At 38.5% G+C, this 26,881-nt stretch overlaps 1 protein-coding gene across 7 annotated transcripts; it reads right to left on the minus strand.

The window, feature by feature from the left end:
• Positions 1–2,982: 2,982 nt before the first annotated feature.
• Positions 2,983–26,613, minus strand: esrp2 (epithelial splicing regulatory protein 2). Of its 7 annotated transcripts, XM_028436984.1 has the most exons (18): positions 26,429–26,612; positions 26,298–26,337; positions 26,094–26,246; positions 25,549–25,677; positions 19,525–19,638; positions 18,793–18,907; positions 18,591–18,686; positions 17,597–17,651; positions 17,095–17,205; positions 16,428–16,560; positions 15,850–15,892; positions 13,073–13,374; positions 11,949–12,182; positions 10,955–11,153; positions 9,839–10,043; positions 8,761–8,956; positions 6,784–6,884; positions 2,983–3,316 (listed from the first exon to the last, which is right to left on the minus strand). In XM_028436984.1, exons 3-17 carry the CDS (start codon positions 26,223–26,225, stop codon positions 6,798–6,800), a joined length of 2,151 nt encoding a protein of 716 aa, XP_028292785.1. In that variant the 5' UTR covers positions 26,226–26,246; positions 26,298–26,337; positions 26,429–26,612; the 3' UTR covers positions 2,983–3,316; positions 6,784–6,797. The 7 variants fall into 7 exon arrangements, 6 of the variants coding, with proteins under 6 accessions (XP_028292785.1, XP_028292776.1, XP_028292769.1 ...); XM_028436975.1 differs by lacking the exon at positions 26,298–26,337; XM_028436968.1 differs by having other exon boundaries at positions 26,094–26,337.
• Between the last annotated feature and the right edge of the window lie 268 nt (positions 26,614–26,881).

Below are 26,881 nucleotides of genomic sequence, written 5' to 3' on the forward strand. Positions count from 1 at the left end.
TTCGCACAGACTCAGGCGACTCCAATGATGCATTATGTAAACAGATTGGTAGTTTTTTATTTTTTATTTTTGCCTTAAGCTCAGGATTGTCGCTCGTGACGGTTGGATGTCTATTTGTCGGTTAAAATATTTCTGCTATGCATAAAGAAATCTGCCCGATGCCTATTAAACAGTGATAATAATGAACATTTATTTTATTTTCTATGACCTTGATGCCTATAGAAGTAGACTGTGCACTGGTTGTAGATGCTTGTTTCAGCTTTCTACGTTTGTCCTTCAGCCTCGTCATGACCTCACAGTGTGAATACCTGTGTGTGTGTGTGTGTGTGTGTGTACATGCCAGACACACAGATATCGAGGCTATGCACATTGTGACAGAGCTGTTATGATAAACTTGGTGCAAAGTTGCTTTTGGATTTCCCTGAGGAGAATAAATAAATAAAGCCTCGGACAGAAAGAGTCACTATGTAAACTGTTAGGAGGCCTTAAAGCTTGTTTGATAAAGCAGTTTGTCAGTGTGCTGTTCTGGGGTGATTCTTTCTTTCTTTCTTTTTGTGACTAAGACGCAAGTCGGTATCTTTGAATGTGTCTCTGCTAGTTTGCTTTGTGGAAGGCGCGTGCTGTGAGTATACATTGGTACGTCTGTCCTGCAGCTTACAAAGACCTTGGGTCGATGAAAACAAACGTAAACCAGCAGTGATTGACTGTAAACTGTCGTCACAACCAAAGAGCGAACAATATGTTCCAAATTTGAACCAGAGTAAAGAAACGAGACTCTAATACTCTATTTTTGATACTTTGAAAACAATAGATGTCATTCCTAACAGGTTGTGACGTGTACGAGTGTCGTGTGTATATATATATATATATATACACACATCTACGTGTGTACGATTCTGAAGATGTTTTGTAAAATAAAGGGAAGTACAGGTTTAGCTGTTTACCATGCCTTGTATTGTCATTTCTTGTATATTTTGTATGTTTTTTTTTTTTTTTGTAATTTTTAAGACTGCAGTGCTTTTTGAAATATTTCAAAGGGAGGAAACCTTTCATCATACTGTAGGCTGTAAAGTAGTGGATGTTAATAAAACACAAAATGCAGCAATGGCTTTGTTTGGCGTCACTGTTTTTTGTTTTGTCTCTTTTCCATAACTTTGAACATTTACTGTTAAAGGAATAAAATTCAAAACAAGAACACGCAGAGAGCGCAATTCTCCACCAAGTGCCAAATGTCCTGGATTAGTATCTGGACCAATGATCATTCACACTTTAAAGGCTTGGAAGAAATGTCTATCCTTGTTAATGACAATACAGTAAGTTAAAAAAAAAAAAAAAAAAAAGATTAAATGCACATTCGGTGAGGTAAATGAGTACCAAACCTGATACAACTGAGTCATATTTCATAAAGATCAGTAATTACGAACCAAAACATTTTCTTTTTACTTTTAAAGTGATCCAGAATCAGTATATTGATCCAGATTTTCCCCAAAATCTAACAATGTGTTCCTTTGTCATTAAAATCCATCCTTTAGTTTTTGAGTGTGACTGTTCACAAACTGATAAATATGTGCAAATATATAACTATAGGTAATAAAAGCCTGTGTGGCCTAAACTGCACTATGACCACGTATTAACTCAAATTATGTGAGAATTCTCACTCTACACGTTTCACAGCAAACGATTTGGGATAAAATACGATCAACTTTAAAACTTTTTTTTTTTTTTTTTAATCAGTGTGCTCTGCACCAACATCGACCTTTTCAGTAAAATGAAGGTGAGGATCATCATCATTGATGTTCATGAGAGTTGCCATAGAAACGAGCCACAGTAAAATGGCTTGGCAACGCGTCTCATCGTCACCTGCACTCGGTTCATTTACAGCAGCGCTGATGATGCATAAAGGCCACACAGTGATTTCCACCTGCTGCTGTGAATACGTCAAACTGTAGCCCACACTTTTCTACCACTTCTTTGGGAGAAAACTAGTGGAAGTAAAAAGCCAAGAATACAGCACAATTATCTGACTTTTTAGCAGCACAGGTGTGTGCATTGAAACAGTGTGTGTGTGTGTGTGTGTGTGTGTGTGTGTGTGTGTGCTCATGATCTGAATTCAGAAAGAAAAACAGGCAAATTATGGTTGACATTTATTTTTAAACACTCTATACAAGTCTCAAACTTGCCACAAAAACAAACAAATATGTCCTCTGCAACCAGAGGTTGACCGAGCCTCGTACAGGCCAGTATTGCACTCTGGGTAATTGTAAGCACAGTAAAGGGGAAATAATTCATACTGCTGTCAAAGGAGACTTTCCACAGAGGAATGAAAGACTGGTGCAGACTGACTGCTGTCAAACACAAGATAAAAATGCAGCTCCACTCCCATTATACAGGAAACCTCTCTGTCCATAAATGACCTTATCAAAAACCTAATCAATTTGTCTAACTTAATTATCTCTTTGATTGGAGCAAAATCAGTAGTACTGGAAACAGTTTAAATGGTACGACATAAAGCATGCTTTATACACATTATATGTTGGCTGTGGTAGTGCAAAGGAGGATGAAGTAGACTGGATGCTAACAGTCAGTAGTCATTATGGCTTTTTTCTTCTCTTTCTCCAGTGGATCCAACAAAACATTGGAGGTCATGAAATAAACATCAAGCCTGTTGCACATAATCGTGTCTGCAGAAAACACAAAGACTTAAACACAGATGAGGCTTAACCCTGAAGTGGTTAGCATATAAATCTGCACATAGATCTGAAGTGTTAGCATATAAATCTGCACATAGATCTGAAGTGGTTAGAATATAAATCTGCACATAGATCTGAAGTGGTTAGAATATAAATCTGCACATGGTTCTGAAGTGTTGGAATATAAATTTGCACAGAAATCTGATGTGGGTAGCATAGAAATCTGCACACAGATCTGAAGTGTTAGCATAGAATGTCTGCACACAGATTGTGCGGATTTGGTTTTTTTGGAGCCTCAAGCATCTCAGGATAAACGTCTGTACACTTCTATAATAGATATAAACCTGTATGTGGCACACAGCCACTAACGTGCTCGACCACATGTGTCCTTCACTGACAACTGTTTGTCAGCATGAACACATATGTGGGGTATGGAAAGGTACAGAGAACCGAGGAGGTCAGAGTCAGTTACAGAAGGCCAGGTGGACCTGCTGGCCGTAGAAGGAGAGGTTGGAGTGCTCGGTGATGGCCTGCCTGGCGATCTCCTCGCTTGGGAAGGTGATCAAAGCCTCGCCGCTGCACTGCCCGCTGAAGTTATACAGGATGAGAACGGAGTCTGGCTGCAGCTGAAACACACACAAGGACAGTCACTTTATTTCTCCTGCCTCAGAGACTGGGAACCAGCAGAGGGAGCGTTACGGAGAAGCTGAAGAAGGATGATGCAGCAAAGGGCTTCAAACCAACAAGACAGAAGGAACGCTGGGAGATCATGCTGTTCTCTCCAACAACCCACAGGAGCACATAGATTAGCCATCAGAGGACATGCAGTTACTGATAATCACAGCAATTTCACAACTCATGACTTAAAGCAAACATGCAAGAATCAGAGATCACTGTGCACAGTTCAGTGTATTCCTTCCACACACATGTATTAGCATAAATAAGGTGACAAAGGCTGTCATTAAGTGTAGTTGGCTAAATTATGACTGAGTTGGAGCTATGTTGGCATTTTTTGGGTTAAGTGGATAGATCTAGTGGGGTTAGAGGTTAATCAAGTGGTTCTCAAACCTTTTTTGGCTCAAGTACCCCCATTTATCTGACTACAACATTTTGCTCAGAATATTGTGAAAAAACCACTATCGAGCATAATGATGGAAGAAAAGAGTGATAACACACATTTGTTAAAGAGAACACTGGATACCTCTATACTGGCTAACTATAGACCAATCAGAACCTTCCATTCATAGCCAAGATCATTGAGAAGGTGGTCTTCAACCAACTGAGTCAATTCTTAACATTCAACAAAATATTTGATAAATTTCAGTCAGGTTTTTGTTCTCATCACAGCACAGAAACTGCTCTGATCAAAGTGATCAATGACATAAGGTTGAACACTGATTCAGGAAAAGTATCTGTTCTCATTCTGTTGGATCTCAGTGCTGCATTTGATGATGTAGATCATACAATTGTTACACAGATTGCAAACATGGGTTGGACTAAACTTCCTTTAGGACATTTTTTACAGAACTGTAAGGTTGATTATCAGAGCTACGCAGATGACACACAACTATATCTATCACTGAACCCAGATGACTAAGGTCCCATTGAGGTGTTGTGTGACTGTTTAGAAAAAGTAAACTGCTGGATGAGTGAAAACTTCCTTCAACTAAATCATGACATGAGGTGATTGTCTTTGGTAACAAGGAAAAGAGGACTGCTGTCAGCAATTATCTTGAGTCTCAATCTTTAAAAGCTAAAGACCAAGTCAAAAACCTTAGTGTTCTGATTGACTCAGATCTAACATTCAGATCAAATCTATCACAAAAACATCTTCTACCACCTAAAGAACACCTCCAGAGTGAAAGGTTTAATGACTCAGAAAGATCAGGAGAAACTGGTCCATGCTTTTATCTCCAGCAGACTGGACTATTGTAATGGTCTTCTGACAGGAATCCCCCAAAAGAGCATCAAACAGCTACAGCTGGTTCAGAACGCTGCAGCTTGGGTCTGAACCAGAACAAAGAGGTCAGAACACATTAGTCCAGTTTTAAAGTCTTTACACTGGCTCCCAGTCAGCCTCAGAATAGACTTTAAAGTTCTGCTGCTGGTGTATAAATCTGTGAATGGGTTTGGTCCAGAATACATCAGTGACATGTTAGTCAGGTATGAACCCAGCAGGTCTCTCAGATCTATGGACACAGGTCAGATAGTGGAGCCCAGAGCTCACAGGAAACATGGTGATGCTGCTTTTAGTTGTTATGCTGCAAAGAAGTGGAACAAACTACCAGCAGAGCTGAAGTCAGCATCACATGTGAACATTTTTAAATCAAAGTTAAAGACACTTTTTTTCTCTACTGCATATGATTGAGAGAGATTTTTGGTCATGTTGTTGATGTCATGTGTTTGTTGATTATTTTATATGTTCTTACTAATTTTAAGCTGTTGAATGTTTTCTGTTGCACTTTTTGATCATGTAAAGCACATTGAGTTGCTTTGTGTATGAAATGCATTATACAAATAAATTTGCCCTGCCTTTAAAGAATCTCATTTTGTAAATAAGTGAATGAAACAGTATTTAGTGCATCCTGAATAGATTTATTTCTATAGATTTTATTTTTTATTTATGGTCATCTACCTTCTGATGTGGGACCGAGACTGACCTTTATATTTTCAGTTTATGTTCTAATCAAAAATAATTATCATCATTTTGTGTGCGTTTGTCATATTGTGTGTTTTTTCTGTATTCTGTTTCTTATTATTCCGTATATTTTTCTCCTATTTTGTGTGTTTTTGTTTTTTTCGTATGTCGGTGTCGTTTGGTTGTTTATGTCGTTTTGTGTGTTACAGTGATCTTGTGTGTTTTTCTCTCATTCAGTGTGTTTTTATTGTCCTTTTGTGTGTTGCTGGTAATAGTAAGTATTTTTCTCCCTTAGTGCTTATATTTTTGGTGTCGTTTTGTGTATTTTGTTGTTAGTTGTCTGTTCTTTTTATTATCCAGCATGTTTTTCTCTTATTTTGTGTATTTTTGTTGTCGTTTTGTGAGTTGCTCTCTCTTTCTCTCTCAAATATCCACTGTAGTGCCAGCGCGTATCTCTAGGGGTACATGTACCCCCATTTAAGAAACACTAGGTTAGGATAACAAAAGGGTAGGGTTAGGGTAACGAACGACACTTAGAGACAACCTTCATGACACCTTATTATGTCATAATGACAGCATATTATCAGCCTTTACATATATAAAACTTCAAGTTTTAACGAAACAAGTTCTGACAAACAAAACAAGTGTGTGTGTGATTCCATCTATGGCTCTATGGTTAGAGCACTGTGGTTTAACTGGGACTTTCTGGGAGTGTTGAAGCTGTGCCAAGCACAGACTGGAAAGCACCAGGTCAGACACGACCTGATAAGGTCAACATCCTGACACAGCACATTTTTAATTGACATTCAATTCGATAATTAGCTGTGAAAGAGTTGTTAGTTTTTTCTTGTTACCATGGAGACAGTAAGAAACACCAAGAGGCCCTTTGGAGGCGTTACATGAAGAGACATGCTAACCCTAAGCAGGAAGTGCTAAGGTGTCTTTACCCAGGCAGGTAATTGTATTTAGAGCGCACCGCACCCTGAATGATGTCTATCCCAACGTTCACTCAGGGCACATAAAACAGAAAAACCTTCTTTAATGTTAGATACAATCCAGATTATTTGCATAGTTATTTGATTGGACCACAACAGGAAGTGTTTAAAGTCTGCTTCAGAGGCTGCTAGAGAGATGGGCTTTGATGTTAAAACACAGCTTTTAACAAAGATAGTAGCAAAATAGATTGATTCAGAAAGCTCTAAACAGGACATGTAAAGAAGTGCTGGTCAAACCAACATGACGTGTGATGCAAAATCTTCAGATGTCTAACTTTGAGTCAGTTGCTGTAGCGTAATTATTTTTGATTGAGTGCTTTCAACACGCCGACACTAAAGACATGTGACTCAGGCTTTTGTTAGTGATGACATGCAGCAGGCGAAACATCAGAGGAGTAGAGAAAAAAAAAAAAAAGAGCCGTCTCTCCACTCTGCCCTCTGCACCAGAGGCTCCTCTTACCTTAGGGTGAGTCCCTACAGACAGAGCCATTCTTTGGGCTGAATGAGACTCCTGGCCTGTTCGTTCATCTGAACCACACCGCTGTACTCGTCAGGGGCGTACTACAGGTAGCATAATGATGAGCACACAGTCAGGGGCCAGCACAGTGCACAACGTCACACACAATAGTGGCTAAACAGGGTTTACTTTGAACTACACACCAAATAATCACACAGGAATGTGTGCAAAGGGCAGCGCTGCTGTTTAACGAATTGAAAGTACTTATGTTACTGTAATTGAGTTGCTTTTATGGGTGCTTGTACTTTTTCAAGTATATTTATAAATCAGTATTTCTACTTGTACTGAAGTACGTTAAAATAACTAATTTGTTATATTTCTACACCCAACCGTTGCTGAGTAAATTATTATTGTTATTTGTTTTAAAATGATCCACAGACATTGTACAAAAAAAAAAAAAAAAAAAATCACATCATTGCCAACCAATCAGATTAAACGTAATACACATTGCCAAAACAACATTGAATGAAAGTTTATTACCACTTTCTTGGGTTCAGGTTGGGGTTTCTACCCACTATGTTGTTACCCACATGGCACATTTAGCACGGCACTGTTTTAGAGTTCATAAATGTAGTTATACTTAGAGCCTGACTATTTTTTTTTTTTAATTATTTTGAATTACAATCATTGGTGCCTTTTTTATTTAAAAAAAGATTTTGACAAACCTTTTATTTCATACAGATGCCTTTGTATAAAATAAATTCAGTTACAATTGTTCCTGTGCAAGGGAACCGTGGCAATATTTATTACAAAAAATAAACATGGGGGGTGAAAGTAACTAGTACCTTAGTGTACGTAGAGTACTACCTAAGTGAGCTACTTTTTACTTGTACTTGAGTATTTTCTGTATAACTTATTTGTAGCGGAGTACTTCCACTTGAGTAGATATATATCAGGACTCTTTACACCTCCGACACAAACACACTACAGCTGCCATAAAACTCACACACCATTACAGACACAATGCTGCTACAGCTGATAGTCACACTGTTCCCTTACAGCTTTACATTTATCACATTCTGCAACCCAACCCATTTTCTCACTTGGTGAAATGAGTCCCAGCAGCATTTCCAATAATAATACCTTAGAAAAGGTTATAAAACCTCACCCTAGCCCCTCCCAACCCTGAAAAATGTTCCAAGCCACACTCGTCAGGGTTCATACCTGCTTCAGGGGACTCCACCTACTTTGGACTGGCAGCAATAAACAAGGGAGGCAAAGGGAGGGGTCACACAAGTGTACACATGTTCCTTAGATTAATAATACTGTGACGTAATTTAGGAATAAACAACTCTGGTGAAAAATGTGCCAGAACTATGGGCTGAGATTTGTGCCATTAGACATTGAATTTGAATAGTTGGTATTGAATTTGAAAGTAACAACAGGAATTTACTGTTTAGAAACTGTATTTTCTTTCGTGTTGAAATAAATTCATCTTAGTAAATGCCAAAAATTCTATACATTTGTGTTTCTCAAATTCAGATTCACTGCAGCAATTCAATTTCACTACACAGAGAAACACTTCTGGTCCCCAAGGTTGAGCAATCAATCACTGATTCATGGAACTCCTGTTTAAACCTCCTTTATGGCCCGTTGAGGGTATGACCATATATATATATATATATATATATATGGTTAATAAGCCAATTATTGCTGTGGTAACTTTTCTGACAACTCCTGCTTAAAGGAAGCAGTAAAGTAAAGTAAATTAAATTTCAAGTTGTTACTTTCAAATTAATTACCAACTATTCAAATTGAGTTTCTAGTGGCACAAATCTCAGCCCATACAGAATGATGGAAACATTAAAAGGATACATATCAAAGAGCTACATAACATCACAACATGATAAAGACACTGTAATGCTAATGCTCTAATGCTATCTGCAATGGAAAATGAACCTTTGTTTTCTGTGCTCTGACCTGGTATCCCTGGAAGAAGCTGAGGATATCCTTGACTCCAGTGTTGTAGGGAAGCCCCTGCATTCGGACCAGGGCGCCGGGCTGAGGCAGCACAGGGGAGGCGGCTGCAGCAGGGTGGGGCTGAGCTGCGACCGCTGCTGCCATCGCTCCAGGTGGAGCTGCAAAGTACCCGACTGTGGAGGGGGATACCGGGGGGCTGCAGAGCAAAGCAGGAGGAGACTGAGCAGAGGACGTATTAAAGAGTGGTTTGAATTATGATTTTTAAAAACAGCAAAACCCATCAAACAATTCAGTAAACTTCAGGATAAATGGGACAGACAATGAACGAGTATATGAAAATAACTTTCTAGGTGTGTAAATAGACCACAAATTTAACTGGAAACCTCAAGTGGATCAAATAAGATCCATAATCTTAAGATATGTTGGGCTGTTGAACAAAGTTAAACACTTTTTAACCCTCAGGTCAAAGAATATCCTCTACTGCACACCGATACTACCTCATTTAACTTACTGTGTTGAAGTATGGGGCCATGCTTGTAAAACGACACTACAGACAGTTTGCACAATACAGAAAAGTGCCATTAGAATGGTGCACAATTTTGCTTTTTATGAACAAACAAATGCATTATTTATAAAAATCAAGGCGCTAAAATTCATGGACCTGGTGGATCAAAAAACAGCAATAATTATGTTCAAAACATGTTAAAAAAAAAAAAGAGAGAGGGGCGTTATCCCCTCAGAGATGATCTAAACTGGAAACAGGTTATCTAAACATCCACAATACTGTATCTGTCTGTGTGGTGAAGCTATGGAATGCGTTACCAAATGAAATGAAATATAATAGGAATGTGTTGATATTTAAAAAAGGGTACAAAGACAATATGTATATTGTTTGATTATCAATAATATTGTATTTTGGAATATAGACGTTAAATGAGGGGAGTTAAACATAAGCTAAGGCTTCTGCCCCCTTTCCCTTGGTCTGACCAGTGTGTAGATCGTGTATGCTCTGATTCTGACCAATAAACCAAACCAAACTTGTCATTGGATCAGCTCACGTGTCTGACGCTATATTCACCTGGGGTAGTAAGCAGTGTAGTTCATGTTCATGTTCATGAAGAGGTGTGGCTGAGGAGGGTAGTAGGCCAGAGCGTGAGCGGGGCTGTGTGTGGCCGTCTGAGCTGGTCTGGGAGCAGCCAGCAGGGGGGGCTGGTAGAGAGCAGCCTCAGACAGGATGGCAGGGGGAGTGGGGAAAGCAGCGTAGGCTGTGGGGGGGGACAGACCTGCAGAGACACACAGACTGAGTACTGTACAAACAAAAAAGTGGATAAGGAAGCCTAACAATGTAACCAAGATATGAAAACCAAATTGAATGATAGCTAATATTTTTTAGTGCATTTTACAGAAAGCTAACAAGTCAAAGGTTAATTAATTGCTTAGTAACTTTAGTAATTGAGAACGTAATCGTAATTGATTTTTCAGGGGGAAAATAATAATCACAATTTTAAATGTAATTGGAAGAAATACTGGTCAAAGCAATTGTAATTGAACATAGATCATTGACATAATTGTAACTGACTCCAACCCTTACTCTTAGCACTGTAAACACACACACACGGATGAGGGTGTGTATGTGAACAGCTGTGATCTGTAACTTTTCATACACATCATGGTACTGTGTGGAATTGTGGGCAACACACAATAACTTCAATAAAGTATTGAAAATTTCCAACTTGAAATGTTAAATTCAAATGTACTAAAATAAAAACAAATAATCTGTGTTGGACTAAGAAATTCTCCAACAACCAATCTGTTATTGAGCAGCGTGGATGGACCAAAATGAGCCTCCACTGAGCAAAGGTCACAGTTAGGAAATCACGTCATACATGCAGAGGTAAATCACAGATGGTGCAGAGATACAAATGTGTTCCACTACTATTCATGTTAACCAATTAGTTAGAATTTAAACAAATATGAAAGTTTGTTGAGAAATAATTTTTTTTAATAATTTATCTATAAGTCCTACACTACGGACTCATGGGATAAAAAAAGAAAAAAAAAAAAAAAAAAAGAGTTTGTCTCCAGCAGTTTTAAAAAAGGAAAAACAAGGAATTTTCTAAATCTGATGAAAGTCCAAGTTTCAAAAAGTATTCGTATGAGTGTGAAGATGTTTGCCATCATTTGAAGACCTTACAGGGAAGTTTGCACGGTGGAGGAGAGAGGCCGCTGCGGTTCAATGTTCCTCCCATCAGGACGATGCTCATTTCCTCTGTGGAGCACTGAAACACCTCAATGTATCGGTCCTTCATGGTCTTTTTATGACACTTTTGAGCTACCAGGAAGGCTTTGTCAGGAGACTTCATTTGGATGAAAGCATCACCAGAGGGGCGCGCCTGCAGAAAAAAAAGTAAAGCACGTATAAATGAAGGAACCATGTCATAAGGAATAAGTGTAACCTTTGTTCTTTGGTTATTCCGTTTTAAAACCAAATCAAAATAACAAATAAACAGTGTGGTTATCTTGTTTTACTGACTTAAAACCAAAATTTGGGACATTTGGATATACAAGGGAAACACATGATGTGATTAAAGGAACCAGAGGTGTTGTAATGAATCTACTGGTGCTCCTTGTTTCTTGTGATCAACTTCTGCGTGTGTTGACAGTTGCCGTTAGCGGCTGGCGGTATTTAAAAGCTGCGCAATTGTTTTTGCAAAAGTGTCAATCTATTACTCACACGACCCTCACAGTCTGTAGTCAGTCACCTGTTTATTTGGATACTATTTGGACCGTAACACCATAAAACAAAACAAATGTGAGCAGCTGTTATGACCTAAAAAATCCACAGACTGCATGAAAACAGGAGCAGGACCAGAAAACTGCTGAAGTAAATCCTAAACAGTTGAATTGAGTGAGGAGACCTGATACAGGACCTGTGGAGGGAAACGAGGTGCAGCGGACTTGAGTTCTCACTCTAGTTTCCCTGTAAATCCAAATATCTCACAAAACAGAATTAAGATTTTTTTTTAAAAATCTGTATTTCTGTTTTGGTTTTAAGTCAGCAAAACAAGACCATTTATTTGTTATTTTGCTTTGGTTTTAAAACAGAATAACCAAAGAATGAACAGTACACAAATTACTACAGACTGTGGTAAATACTCAGGGGGAAGCTGGTTTCCCACCAGTCTGACCTGTTGGTTGAGGACCATGTGGACTCCGTGAGGTTTGATGTCACAGGTGTGCTCTCCCATGAACTCCAGGATATCCTCGATACCAGCGGTGTAGGGCAGCCCACGAAGACGAACACAGTCCCGAGTGCTGCAGGCTGCTGGGAGGAAGGAAGGTGTGGCGAGCACTGGCAAAGGCATGATGGGGGAGGGGGGCAAGGTTGAGATCAGAGGTGTGGACATGTAGCGGTTCAGAACCTAGAGAGAGAGAAAAAATGAAAATGAGAAAAAAGAATAAAAGAGTGTTCAAAAACTCTCTTTGGAAATTGGAACAAGAAGGACTGAAGATTGTTATTTTTTTTCCTATATGAGTAACTTTACTACTTCCCGTCCTTTTTCTACAGGCCCGTACCCCTTCAGACATTTAACCTAAAGCCATGTACCCCCTACTCCTGCACACTTAAAAAAACACAATGTAATGTCATATACAATGTAGCCCTACAGTGACATTTATCCCTGAATTTTACCTATATATTAATATGTAATAAAAAGTAATAATCTATAAACACAAGAAAACATGTTATTCAGAATTATCACTAGACTTATTTAAATAACTAGCCTACTGGCATTTCCAGTGAGAAACAATGTGTTAATCAACTAAATATTTGTCGATTGAACATAAAGCAGTAATACATCATATTAATTACTCTGAAACTGTGAAATACAACTCAACAACTTTAATGAGAAGGGTGAAGTTGAGAGGATGAACAGAACTCTAATGTTTGGCTGAATTTGAGAGAGTCTGAGTCTATTTTGTTTTCATGTTTGTCAAACCTAAAAATCCTCTTTCACAAATGTTTGTGATAGCAGAGAGGGCATCAAGCATGTTTGACTAGTGCAAAGAAATGTTGCTCTTGCCATATTTGTCACATGTTTTGATAAGAGGCCAATGTGTAGTTTGTGGCAATGAATGGAGGCTCCTGACTAATGGTCTATTCATATTCTAGGTTCCCATGTTGTAACGCTGTTTTAAATTTTTATTCAAAAACCCCCATGACGATTCGTGTAGCCCATTTTAAGAACCTAGGCTCTCCTCTAAAACCAATTTTGAAAACTGAAGAACACTTTTTTTTTTTGCTTCACATTACCTGCTGCACCTCAGCTGCTGTGCTGCGGAACAGCTCAATGTAACGCTTTCCCAGGATCTGCTTGTGCTTCTTCAGAGCGTTCTGGGCGTATTCTTCACAGGAAAATAGAACAAAAGCGTCGCCCGTCGGCCTTCCATCGGGGTATTTGACGAAGAGCAGACCTTCAGAACCATCTGTAACTGGGCTCTCGGGGCCAAGAAAGGACAGCACCTCTTGGGACGTGGCGGTGAACGGTAACCCTCGCATCCGGATTATAACCTGGTTCTCCTTGGACAGGAACTGAGCCACCTCGTTTGATGTTCCTGGAGTCACAAAAGTGAAAACTAAGATTGTTGGACTTCCCAGTGTAAAGCAATTCTGTAAAACCATGTCTGATCCTGGTTGACACCTCTAATTATTTTTATTAGAGGAAAATTATTTTAACAAAAACAGCCTTCTACCACCTAAAGAACATCTCCAGAGTGAAAGGTTTAATGACTCAGAAAGATCAAGAGAAACTGGTCCATGCTTTTATCTCCAGCAGACTGGACTATTGTAATGGTCTTCTGACAGGAATCCCCCAAAAGAGCATCAAACAGCTACAGCTGGTTCAGAACGCTGCAGCTCAGGTCTTAACCAACACATTACTCCAGTTTTAAAGTCTTTACACTGGCTCCCAGTCAGCCTCAGAATAGACTTTAAAGTTCTGCTGCTGGTGTAGACATCTGTGAATGGGTTTGGTCCAGAATACATCAGTGAGATGTTAGTCAGGTATGAACCAAGCAGGTCTCTAAAATCTATGGACACAGGTCAGATAGTGGAGCTCAGAAATCACAGCAAACATGGTGGCACTGCTTTTAGTTGTTATGCTGCAAAGAAGTGGACCAAACTGTAGCAGACATGAAATCAGCATCTAATGTGAACATTTTTAAATCAAAGTTAAAGAAGTTTTTCTCTACTGCATATGATTGAGAGAAAGATTTTTGGTCATGTTGTTCATGTAATGTTTTTGCTGCCGATTTTAAATGTTCTTATTGATTTTTAAGCTGTTGAATGTTTTCTGTTGCACTTCTTGATCATGTAAAGCACAGTGAAATGCCTTGTGTATGAAATGCACCAATTATCCTTGCCTTTGTTTGGAATATTATTATAAAAAGGTTAGGTCCTGCAGGTTAATGGACGACATTAATATATGGGTATGTTGTATTGCCATCATTAGCATTCTGATCAGAGATGATCATTTTTCTATCCATTACAATTGTGTGTTCAACAGTGACATAAGATGTAGCAAAAACAATGAAACAAATACATAAGAAGCTGGTTTGGCTCACTCACTTTGTGCACCACACGCCTATCCAACCCTTGGGGGGCTGGATGGCAGGGCCAAGGGTGGGGGGGGACGGACACCGCTTGTGCTACTTTGTAGTGGCATAGGGACGGCACTCTCACCTCAACACATCACCCCCCGGAGCACCACTCCCCCCAATCCCCTTTCTTTTAATTGCACCTCATACATTCAGTAAACACACACATTCACACAGGGGAAAGGGAAGTACCTCTCCATTGGGGAATGGAGAGGTACCATAACAGGGCGGTGGGTGGGTTCACATATTTAGGCCTGTCTGCACTTACCACCAAACTGGCTAAACTGATTACACAACGCAAAAAGCACAATATGCACAACTATAACATCACAACTCACTCTCACTATAAAGCAGTTAACCCACCCTTTCCATGTTTCTATCCTGACTCCCTCTCCCCTGTTCCCTTCCCCCCACCTAAATGTAACACTGCCCATTTTCCTACCCTGACACCCTCTTCCCTGTTCCCTTCCCCATCACTTAGATGTAACACTGCACTCTCTTTTTATATCTTTCCTTTAATAAAGTATTTCTTACCCTTCCTTAGGGAGGGCTGGTGATGGTCACAATTAGGCAATAAAATAAATGTATTTATTTAATTGCAATAATAAAACATGCATTGCTGCATTTAAAAGATTGCACTTCTTGTAGTGTTGACCTTTGACAGCATGTGCAGACAAAGTAAAGGAAAAAAAACCCAAAACAAACAAGTGTTAAATGTCACAAAAACCTTCAACATAACACTCCCAATGCCTCATCTACTGACTTATTGCACAGTTATTTAGTGGTTTCCTCTCTATTGATCAATGTGTCTCTTCTGCTTCAAATATGTGCCTAAAGTTCAGTGTGCTGTCAATCTGTATTGATCTTAACTCATCTGAGTAAAGTCCAGGGTCTGACTAACAACCAGCCCGTTATCTGTTCCAAGTGAGTGTGGTTGTGGACTATCAGAGTTCTGTCACTGCTGACTGTGTGGCTCAATGGCCCAGTGGCCCTGCTTTTGTGTCTTCACACCCACTTTGTATTAACAGAAAGCCCCTTCTTTCAGCAGGCAGGTGCCCGTGCTCTCTCACGGGAGTGGAGCTGCATGCTGGACTAAAAGGTGAGCTGCTTTTGGCTCAAAGTAAAACTCTCTCTGACTGGCCTCAAGGGTTTGGCCAGTGGGAGAAGGGTGAGGGGCTATGGGGAGAGATTCTCACAAAGCTTCTTTCATGAGACCCAGATAAGGTACAACAGAGTCAGTGGATGAGGGAGAAACACAGGTAACAGGAGAGACTTGCTGCACAAAGGACATTCGTTCTCTTAAAACCACTGAGAACAGCCACACTTTGCTTTCTTTCTTTCTGAACATGGTCAAAGAAAACTGCCCCTTGTTTGTGAATCATTTCTACAACCATTTTATTATTAGTTCAGTCATTTAAAAGATGGAAAACTGACCTCCAGCAATTTTGAGGAACTCTTCTCCTGTAGCCTTGTAGACCTTAGGGAAAAAAAATTTAAAAACACATTTTAGACAAATTATTTCTAAGTCATCTAACAGCTTCATTATCACAAACACCATAGAACTTATAATCTAATAAAGGCAAATTTATTTGTATAGTGCATTTCATACACGAGGCAACTCAATAAAATATTCAACAGCTTAAAATCAGTAAGAACATTTAAAATCATCAGTGAAATCAATTAAAATCATCAACAAACACATTACATCAAAACTCATGAGCTTTAAACAAACACTAAACAGATTCTGCCTGAGTGCTGCCGAGTCATCCCACCTCTTTACTTTTTTATATTGGCTGTTGTATTTACAGTATATAAATGTTTTTTGTTGCACTATTGTTTTCTACACCGTCTTGCATTGTTTATGAGAGCTGCTTTTTTTTTTTTAATTCACTGAGCTTTTGTGCAATGACAAAAGGATTCCGATTCTGATGTCATTAAAAAAAATAATAATATATAATAATCACACAATGATTAACTATTTTTGAGTAAACACAGTTGATGTTCTTCCTTGCCTCAATGTAGCGGCTCCCCATGTGGTGCTTGTGGCGCTCAAGGGCCAAATCTCTGTGCTCGGAGTTGATGAAGCGAACCAAGGCCTCACCATTCCTTCTGCCCTGAGCGTTCAGACACAGAGCCACGCCCCCTCTGAAACACACAGAGAGGTCATCACTAAACAGCATCTTCAGTTGCATAGAAAACAGCAGTTTGTATCTAGTACACGGCAGTGTTTTATCAATATATTGTATTTAGTAAAAATTTAATTTTGTAATATAAAAGCAATAGTTTGTTGATGTCAAGTTCAAATATTGAATATACATAAAACAGAGCATGAATAGAAAAAGTAAAAGCTTGAATGAACACTGACAAAAAAAACTACCATAACTTGAATATTGTGGATGTTTGAGCCAGAGTTGGGGTCAATTATAACTGAATTACAATTATGTTGTAATTGCAATTTTAGAAATCTGTTGCTGTCGTAACTGTAATGAAATTGTAAAATTGAGTTTAGATAATTAACTTTGTAATTGTAATTGCCATGAAAATTCCAAAACAATTGCCAATTATAATTTATTGTTTATCTGAGGAACCATGTTACAGTTCTTTGTACAGTTCTACAAATATGTAGTTCAGAATGATTAAAATATGTTTCTTATCTAGCCTTGCTTTAGTTGAGCTCACTTGGCAATGTTGAGGCCTTTAAAGAAGCGAGCGATATCTTGATCTGAGGATTGCCATGGAAGCCCTCGTGCTCTGATCACCGTCTCGCTGTCCACCGGCTCCGTTTTACTGCTGCACAAAACAAGCAGAGGAAGAAACAAAGACAAAATATAATCAATGATTGAAAAGTCATCCCACAATAGTTTTTGACTAGATTCAGGAGAGCATGCATCTTTTCTCTGATCATTAACATTCAAATTTCACACAAAGAGGAAGTCAGGGTGAGGAGCTTTTAGTGCTCTGAGAAGAGCAGGATTTGGTGCTCTGCTATTGGATATGTGGGTAAGCACTTAATGGCAAAGTTGGACAGCGCTAATGACACGCCTGTGGCTGTCTTGTTGTTGTATTTAAAGCTTAAAGCTGAACTTCTAAAATGACCATGTTAACAACACTGCTGGGGAACAGGTGGAGAACAATCTGCGCACACACACAAAGATGATGGTCTACAAAACATTTAACGTACCATGTCCCAGAGTCAAACTTGTACTTCACAGTTTCAACACAGGAGAATTTGTGATCTAACAAAAAAAAAAAAAAAAAAAAATAAGAGTAAATACATCATTGCCTTCCTGTACTGTATCACACCAAAAGATACAACCTCAGTTAAAAGAAAAAACATCAGATTACAGTCTGTTGGAATCAGGGTTGGGGACAATTAGAATTGCAATCACGTAATTGATAATTACAATTATGACATAACTATAATTATATTTGTAGAAATTATTTTACTGCTATAATCATAATTGATTTGTAATTGTAATTGGTGGGGAAATTATATAAAAACTGTCATTTACAATTTAACTAAATGCAACTTTTCCCACTACCTGTCAGTTCTCTTGAGGATCACTTTACCATTTAAAATACATATATAAATCTAGGGGTATACTGAGAGAAAAAAGGCTCAGATGCCCGCACCAAAAATATTAATACCATTATTTTCATTGATTAGGAAGTCTAACAAGGTAACCAAAAAATGAAAAACAAATTAGATGATAAACAATATTTTTAGTGTATTTTACAGCTGATTTAGGACATTGGTCAAACTGACCCATTATCATAAGAGATGCTAACAGAAAGCTAACACAAGAGGAAAGTAACATTTTATTGACTTATAAGGGAAAATAATTGTAATTGGATAAAAATGCCGGTAATTCTAATTGAGGATGAATAATTGAAAACAAAATTGATCCAAACTCTGGTTTGAATTGACCTTTACATTTCATCGTTAAATGACTGGCTGCTGGTCTGTATTTAGTTTCAGTTAAATAATGGACAAATAACCTCTGAAAGACTTAATGAGAGTCTTTTTAATCAGTATATTTAACATGTACTCTGTGTGGATGTTCTTTAAATGGAAAAAGTGATCATTTTAGATATAGTTAGAAAAGCACTTATGTCATTGTGTCATGACGAAGTGTTGGTTTGGGGCGTCAACAAAAAGTGGAGCCATTACTTACTGTAGGGCTCAGCCAGGATGCAGAGGATAAGCTGCACCATACTCCTCACCTCCCTCACCCCCATCGACTGCTCTGACACTGCAGGAAGGCCAACATCTGCACACTAAGTTAAGGTGTTTGTGCAGTTTTAACACACTTTTTTTTCAACCTGCAGATGATTTATTAAAGGTTCAGAGTTATTCATTGGGTTATTAAAGGATACACTCCAACATGGATGTCGTGGTCAGCTTCTGCACAGGGCCAGCATTTGTGCAGCATTTTTTAAACTCCTTTCTCACATCCACAAATGAAAAGAAACATTCAGGAAGAACAAGATTCTATGTGGAAAAGAAAGGAAAACCAAGATTAAGTTTAATACAGGGAATCAATAAAAAATTAACTATTTGAAAAAAACATGAAGCAGTGCATACTGACAAAAAAGCCATTTAAATACACAGATGAAATAAATGTAACCTGTAATTTGTTTAAAACTAGTGCTTATTCTTAAATGATCCACAGGCTAAACAACCTCATATTTTACGAAAAACATTAAAGACCTATTTTAGGATTTTTCAACACAGTAATGCAGGACATGTATTCTAAAAGCTGCTATCCACTATTTTTTTTAAATCACAAATCAATAAAGCCTCATTGATGATCAATAAAATAAATGTTTTTTAAAAAATGATGTAAAAGGTGCAAATTGCTATTTGAAAGTGTGTTTGTTTTCATCTAAACTGTAGACACTTGGCAAACACATCCGCTTATGTTACTCCACATCCCACAATGCAATGCTTTTGGAGTGGATTTCTCCTTTTTTTTTTGAGTAAAAAACTATAGTGGGTAACAGCTTTAACATTCTTTAGAAATGTCCTACACTTATAGTTTCAATGGTATTGATATGCACCAACGTGGGGATGTCAATGGAAGAGATGTCGATGGAGGAGAGAGTCACCTTTTTGGAGGCTTCGGGGTGAAGAACCTGTCGAATAACCAGAGGGCTGTTCACACAAAGGGTGTAGGAGCTCCTGCCAAGGCATTTAACCTCTGATGAAACCGTCTGCTGGAACTGTGCATGAAAGAGAAAATATATTTGAAATGATTTATCGAGTACGACTCATCAAAAGCCCACAGTAAACATTCATTTCAACACGTTGCTTTTAATTCCTTTAAAAGGAAAATATGAAGGTCTAATAAAGAATATTTTAGTCCCGATGGCCCAGAAAGAATTGGAAACCTTTCTATCCTAAAGAAAAGTGAAGGTGTTATTGTGCCTAATATTAGATTTGTGTTTGTTTTCCTTTGGAAACAGTTCTTGTCGAACAGGTTCCAGTGTTTGCAGAGACGAGGAGGGAGTGACTAAGGAGAGGAATGATCGACACACTAATCTCCAGGATCACGCTAGTCTCTTTGCACAACTAACAGTCAAAGCCACACCAAGACAAAAAAACAGCACATACAAGTCCAACCCGTCTCCATTTTGCGTCAAGGGTGATGTGCCCAGACCTAAATACCAGCACCTCCCACGTATGTACGTTCAGTCAAGCATAGTTCTTGCGATGTGACAAAGTTTAACCACAAATAGAGCCAGTCACCTGAACAAAAGGGCTATCTTAGAAATAAGTAAAACAATAGATACATCACTGCAACAAAAGCCACAAACACTAGCACCAGATTCAAAGTTTAAATGTCAGAAGACAACACAAAGCATCCAGTACTGAAGGCTTACGGAGAATTCATAAGTACCAGTTTGTACTTCTTAAAAAAAAAATAATTAAATCCAGGCACATTGGCCTACAGGTTATACAATTGAATACTATTTTTTTTGTCCTTCATTTCAAGAAAGCCAGAAATTCCTGAGCACATTAGTCAGAAATGGAGGAGAGCTGGGATTTACCAGCATCTTTTGCTGCCCATCAACAGATTTATTAATGACATCAAGTAATCCACCAGATTCATCAGGCAGCTCATGTGTTAATAGATGATTGAATCCCTAACACCACTTTAATGTCTCCATTTAATGAATCATTACACAGTAAATTGAGGTGAATAAAATATTTGTACATTTATTAAATTACATTTGATATATTAATAAAGGACACATGCTCAAACTCCCTAAAAACACCATTCCCATTAAATACTGCATTTCAATGTCCACTTTGTGAGCAAAGAGCTGTGATTAGTGAATTGAGTCCATTGTTAGCTCTGTGAGAGCAGGTAAACCATCAGGATATGGGACCACCTGAAACCCAGAGGCTGATGAGTTTCACATGGCCACTGGCCATGTATATGACAGACCTCCAGACAGTCCTTTGTAGAGAGCACGTGCGTGTTGGGGCACGCTCTGTAACAGTGGAAGAGAAGTGCAGGCCTATAGCTGGCAGCTCCAACCAGCTACTAAGACATGACAAATGCTCCAGGCTTGGATTACTGGGACTTAAAATGGCTGACCAGAACATTAGGGGAACACAGCAGACCTACAGCTGATAGATGCACAAAGACGCCATTTTATTCTAATCTGGGAATCTAGACAATCTATCCAACAACTGGACATAATGCATGCACGATTACATTTTAACATCGATGAAGGTGGCATAACTGTAGGACAACGATCAACTAGCCAAGGATTATTTTCATAGCAGCAGTAGTAAACTAGTATAGAATACTATTTATGTGTGTAAAAATGAAATCCTACAAATAATTATGAGACTAGCCTGTGTTGCTTCACCAGATCATGAAGAGTGAAACAATGTCCACGAGCAAGTTACGACTTTACTTACAGTTTACTTGTCTCTGTGGGTTTGTATGCAACCAGGTGACTCACTCAAATGTAATTATGGGTAACCGCTCAAAGCTTTATTAACAAAATTACACATTTGAAGTTCACGTGTGTTGTAAAATGTTTGGCATCTGAGATAAGAAGATTCCGTTTGCTTTTAGCTTTGCATAAAACTCCACCCTGCTCTTTTATTGAGATGGATTACTGAGAGAAAAGCTTATGCTACGAAAGCCTGGTAGGTAGCGACACACCCATTTATTTACACCAGAGACAAAAAAATCAAAATGTTAAACTAATATTTGCAAAGCCGCTAAATTAGAATTGCCTCTGGTGTTGCAGGTTTATTAACATATTTTTACTCCTATCAAGAGGTGATAGATCAATTATTTGGAATAAAAGGTTAGAACTTGATTTCTTAAGATAATATGGTAAGCACACATTTTACTGCTGAAAGTCTTTGAAACTCTTTGCACTTCTTCAAACCGGCCACTCCACAGATGAGGGGGAGAAATGCCCTTTGAACACGGCCCTCTCAAAGTTTGCTCTTCGGTGGAGCTGAAATATTTGTATGCAGCCGTAAGGTGGGTGTTGGTGGCAGAAGCACTCTGATAAGAGCAGCACAGTGTTGGAAGAGCCACAAATGTTCAAATATACAATTCCACTGAGCCATGTCCATTGTTACATAATGCACAATTAGTGGAAAAGACAAAATTAAAATACTGTGTTTACTTAAAGTTCTAAATATTTCAGTAAGTTTGTATTTCTTTAAATCGTGATCACATTTGTAGAGTATCACACGGCACATTATTTTAAAAACTGATGGCTGAACCTCAGGTGGTCTGTGAGAAAGATGTTAGAGATCTGCTGAATCATTTTTCAAATCCCAAATGAAGCAGTGAATGTTCTGCAAATGCTCAGTTTCTTTATTCCCGAGTCATAAAATGCTTTTATACAATTACACCTGAAAAACAACAAACCAGGGAAGCAAGCATTTACTAAACTGCATTCTGTCCATCAAAAATCTACTTCTTTCACAAATCACTTTGATTACCTGGTTGCTTGGTTGGTTTGATGTTCAAACTCTGCCTGCTTATCAACCCACAACCAGACAACAAAACCTGTAACTTCCAAAAAGCAAGGACAGGCCACTATGCTACAAAACAACAATACTGTATGTCAGTGAAAAACAAACTTACCAAGTCTTACCACTGAACTTGAATAAAAGTTGTGAGAGTGAAAGAAAAAAACTTGCCTTATTTTATGTTTCACAATCAAATTGTCTTTTTTTTTTTTAAATAGTTTACATTAAACCACACCCACAGCTGATGTGGGTTTCTGGTGTAACTGTTATTGATGATATTTTACTACTTATGGTAACAAACCACCAGCTTAGAAACTTTACACTGCATAAAGGTCAAAACATACGAGTCTACATCACCTAAAGATCTGCTATGATACCAGACAGAGTAGGACTGGGCAATATATCGAGTTTTATATTTTGGCGATATAGAAGATTACAATATCGCCCATATTGATTTATATATAGATATTTTTTTATAGAAATTTTTGTATCAAAATACTCGTTTTAGGAGTTGCTGCTTTCACTACTTCTCTAAACAGCATGAAAACCACAGTTAGATGGTTTTCTGAGTTCATCCTAAACAAGCTACACTACAGAATTCCCTTAGAGAAACAAAAAAAAAAAAACATTGTGTAACTGTTAGTAAGTTTTAACCCAGATTTGTTTTTATGGTCTGACTTGATTTGAATTAAAAATAGAGATTAATATCGTATATCGCTATTTTGAGAAAACTTATCAAGATATGAGTTTTGGTCCATATCGTCCAGCCCTAAGATGGAGTAGTTGAAATTATCTACCTCATCATAGGAATCTACATTGAGGAGAGGGGGGTGGGGGATACAGTGTTGATAACATCAAGGGTTTAAAAAAAAAAACGTCTAATGGTTTATTTCACAGGAAGTGCCAATGTCTGAAGTTATACAAACATATAGACCTATATTTTAAATATCTTCTACCCTATAGTCTAAATTGTCCAGGCCATCAAAGCTCTGCAGCATTGAATACCTTTATGAACATTGAAACAAAGAAAAGCAATAACTGTCCTTGGGGGGCTGCATCCATGTAGGTCAACATGACAAGCCCAACACTAAAAGGCAGCTGCTCTGTTCCCGCGGCTCTGCAATGGGCAACAACTAAAGAGCCACAAACTGCTAAACTTCACAATCACACAGCGTTTTAAACTATTCCACCATCTTCCATTTTCTAGTTCCACCCAATATCAACAAACGTGGCCAAAGAGAATCCAATGGTGAGAAAGTAAGCAGTGCGACTAAGGCATGAAAAGAGGAAACCGATTGCTTGGGTTAATATTTGAATGTTCGACACACACAATCTAACCCAGTGCAGCTAAAGCTGGAGTCTTACCAAACTGGTATGTGTGAGACCAAAATGACATCCACACTGAGACCAAACTCATGTGAAACTTTAAGGGGGGAGGACTTGCTCTGTCAGGAGAAAGCTCAAATAAACAAACAAGAAAAGTTACTACACACTTAAATAGCCGTGCAGCGCTAATATCACAGCTAACACATAGATCCAGCATGATAATCAGGGATTTTGAAACTATTACCTAGACGCTAAGGGAGGAGGAGAGAAGGTAAACCCAGTGCAAACACACTTTTCAAGGATAACAAAACAAACAAAAAAAAAAAACATGTTTAGCGACTTGACAGCTTGAGGGGAATAAACTTTAGACCGGCTCATGAATAAGCACCTAAACCAGGTGGTAGAGATGAAGCCTAAGATGAGCCCTCCTGTCTGTCAGGTGTCCTAAAACAGAGGTGTGGTTCCAGTCAAATATTGTGCACTCCAGATGTCTGCTGCATGCATCAGGCTAAGGCATGATGGGACCTGTGACTATAGTCCTTATCTACAGACACCTCAGGCCGAATCCAACCGTACCCCTGGTCCTCCACAGACTGTCAGTCATGTTTCCCTGTCAGGGCCAAAGCACCTCAAACACCAGAAGAGCCTTTATTTTTAATTAAAGGTCATATGGGATATTTGACACCCCACATTCACTTATAGCTTAATGACACAGTCAGGCTTGTTGTATCACATCTCGCTTGGGGCATCGACTGTCAACAGGAACATTTCTTATGTTCAATGAGCTCTTAACCACCCCCCATTATTTACAGAGGAAAGATGTTTCAGTAATCTTCTTCACATGCAAAAACTGTCCTACAAAATTTCACGCAAAAACACCATTTAACAAGTATGCATTATATATATATATATACTAGTACTGTTCTTTTTATCCTATGCAATAATATTTATACTTATTTCCTGTTAGAATCAATTTAGTGCCTTATTGGTGTCCACAACTACTGCTGTAAAATCTTTTTGTATTGTTAAAATATGTTATATATATATATATATATATATAAAACTGGTTTGTGTATACCTCTAACTGCATAGCGTAAATTGTGTATTTTCTTATTTTTTCATTTTTTTGCTGCTGTAACAAGGGAAAAATCACTCGTTGTGGGCTCAATAAAGTACAATTTAGAATAGAATCGAGTAGAATAAACCTTAATTGATGCCCATAGTGGGAAATTCACATGTTGCAGCAACGCCATAGAATAGCAAAAGTAAACAGTAAGAAGAAAAATTAATACTAACAAAAGATAATAGTGCAAATATAAAACTGTGGGATGGACATACATTAGAAAAGATAAAAATAAAATAAAACAATGTGCAACTGACAAATGAAGGAATTTAATCAAATGTTTTTCACTAAGACCGGTGGGAAGAGATTTTTATTTTTTTTTTATTTTTTAAGTGCAAATTACCATTTAAATCCAACGGTTTAATGAAGTCTGGCTTTGTGGTGCTTTAGGGATATTAAGTAGCGCTTTAAAGGAAAATAATTTGGAGTTCTATGTATGGTTTTCAAACTACAAAATCTGATTTTCATGAAAAATCCTTTACGATTTGATCGTGAGAGGTGTTTTTATGTAAAATATTAAAATGGTTTATAAAAAAAAAAAAAAAAGAATCGTGTGGCTCATCCTGCCTATGTGAATGATTCTGGGCACACACTGGAGTGAACGGGTTCTACCAGGGCACCCTGTGGTTACGACAGGTGAGCTCTAACCCAGATGCTTTGAGGGCCTCACCTGTTGCAGGACTTTGTCCAAAGGCTCAGCATTGATGACGTCATCCACAGTCAGCCCTGTCTCCTCTTTACACTGGTCCGTCAGCTCCAAAGAATCCGGCTTGACAAAGCATTCATGAATCTTTCCCACCTGTGATAAAAGGGATTGGTCTTTTCATGGCTCTGCGTACAAAGCCTGGACATTTTGGGTTTTCATGCACATCATAATAAATGCTGCATCCCCAACAACAATATGAAAAACAAATTAAAAACAACTGACAATGTAGTTGCAAACAAGCACTTGTCAATAAAGCGTTGTTTATCTCAACAAAGGTGACATGTTAAATCAAAAAGGCGTGTTTTGTGTGTGTGTGTTCTCCATGGAGTGAAGTGACAGACTTGAGCTGCTCGTTATGTTGAGGACGCACACCTGTGTAAAGGTGAGCCGACGACAGAGCACACCATGTTGATTTAAATGTCACAACACACTGTTCAGCTACAGCTACACACTGCAGTACACGAAGTCAACCGAACACACGAACGAAAGGGGGTCAGAAAGGTCCGTACCTTATTCTCACGTAGATCCACAATTTGCCACACCAAGAGAATTATTTCCCTCTCATCCGAACCCAGTTTACCCCCATTTGCACCAGCTGTTGCCCCAAAGAACACCACCAGAGTATCACTGTGCGAAGCCATCAGGGACCACAAGGGTAAAAACTACAATTAAAGCAAAGATTAAAATAAAATAAAAATAATACGAAGGTTCACCTTTTCCAAGTGATAAGAAGAGCGAACAAAGGGCTGGAAACTGAATTGAAATAAACGGAGACAGAGAGAGAGAAACAAGGGGGATTATTTTCAGAGGAGCCACGGAAGAGTTTTGCGGTCAGAGACTCTACCTGTCGCAGTACTTGAGTGTGCTCTATCCAGAGATACTGGTTTAACTGGAAAAGAAGGGTGGAAATCCGTGCTGCTTTCACACGGACTCCATGACAAGCCCTGGAGTTTTTTTGTTTTTTTTTTTCCTTCGCCTTTCAGTTTTCTCTTGGTTACCTGTATGGCTCAACGTCTGTAGCAGCAGAGTGTCAGAGCGGCTCCTATTGGCCGCTTAGCAAAGGTAAGGGCGGGACACCGGAGTCATCGTTGGCATCTGATTGGTGAGTCCGTTGTGGCGAATCAGGAAGTAATCCAACAGCACAGCACAGAGCACATTAGAATCCACCATGAGGCGCTTATCAACAACTACTACACATGTTAAAATAAGTCAGAGATGGGCTACTTTTATCACAGCTGAGGTCACCATGAAATATCATTGTTATTATTTTTTCCTGGAGGTGTAGGCTTGTATTTAA

Source organism: Gouania willdenowi, chromosome 3 (assembly GCF_900634775.1).
Source record: "Gouania willdenowi chromosome 3, fGouWil2.1, whole genome shotgun sequence".
NCBI lineage: Eukaryota > Metazoa > Chordata > Actinopteri > Blenniiformes > Gobiesocidae > Gouania > Gouania willdenowi.

What these genes read in the sequence shown, in the direction of transcription:
- esrp2 (XM_028437012.1), bottom strand. Translation starts at nt 26,225, where the DNA reads ATGGCTTCGCACAGTGATACTCTGGTGGTGTTCTTTGGGGCAACAGCT. An exon ending in CAGCAGCTGAGGTGCAGCAG is followed by an intron (nt 12,183 to 13,072) that starts GTAATGTGAAGC and finishes CTCTCTCTCTAG; the next exon opens with GTTCTGAACCGCTACATGTC. An exon ending in TACACTGCTTACTACCCCAG is followed by an intron (nt 8,957 to 9,838) that starts GTGAATATAGCG and finishes TTTGCTCTGCAG; the next exon opens with CCCCCCGGTATCCCCCTCCA.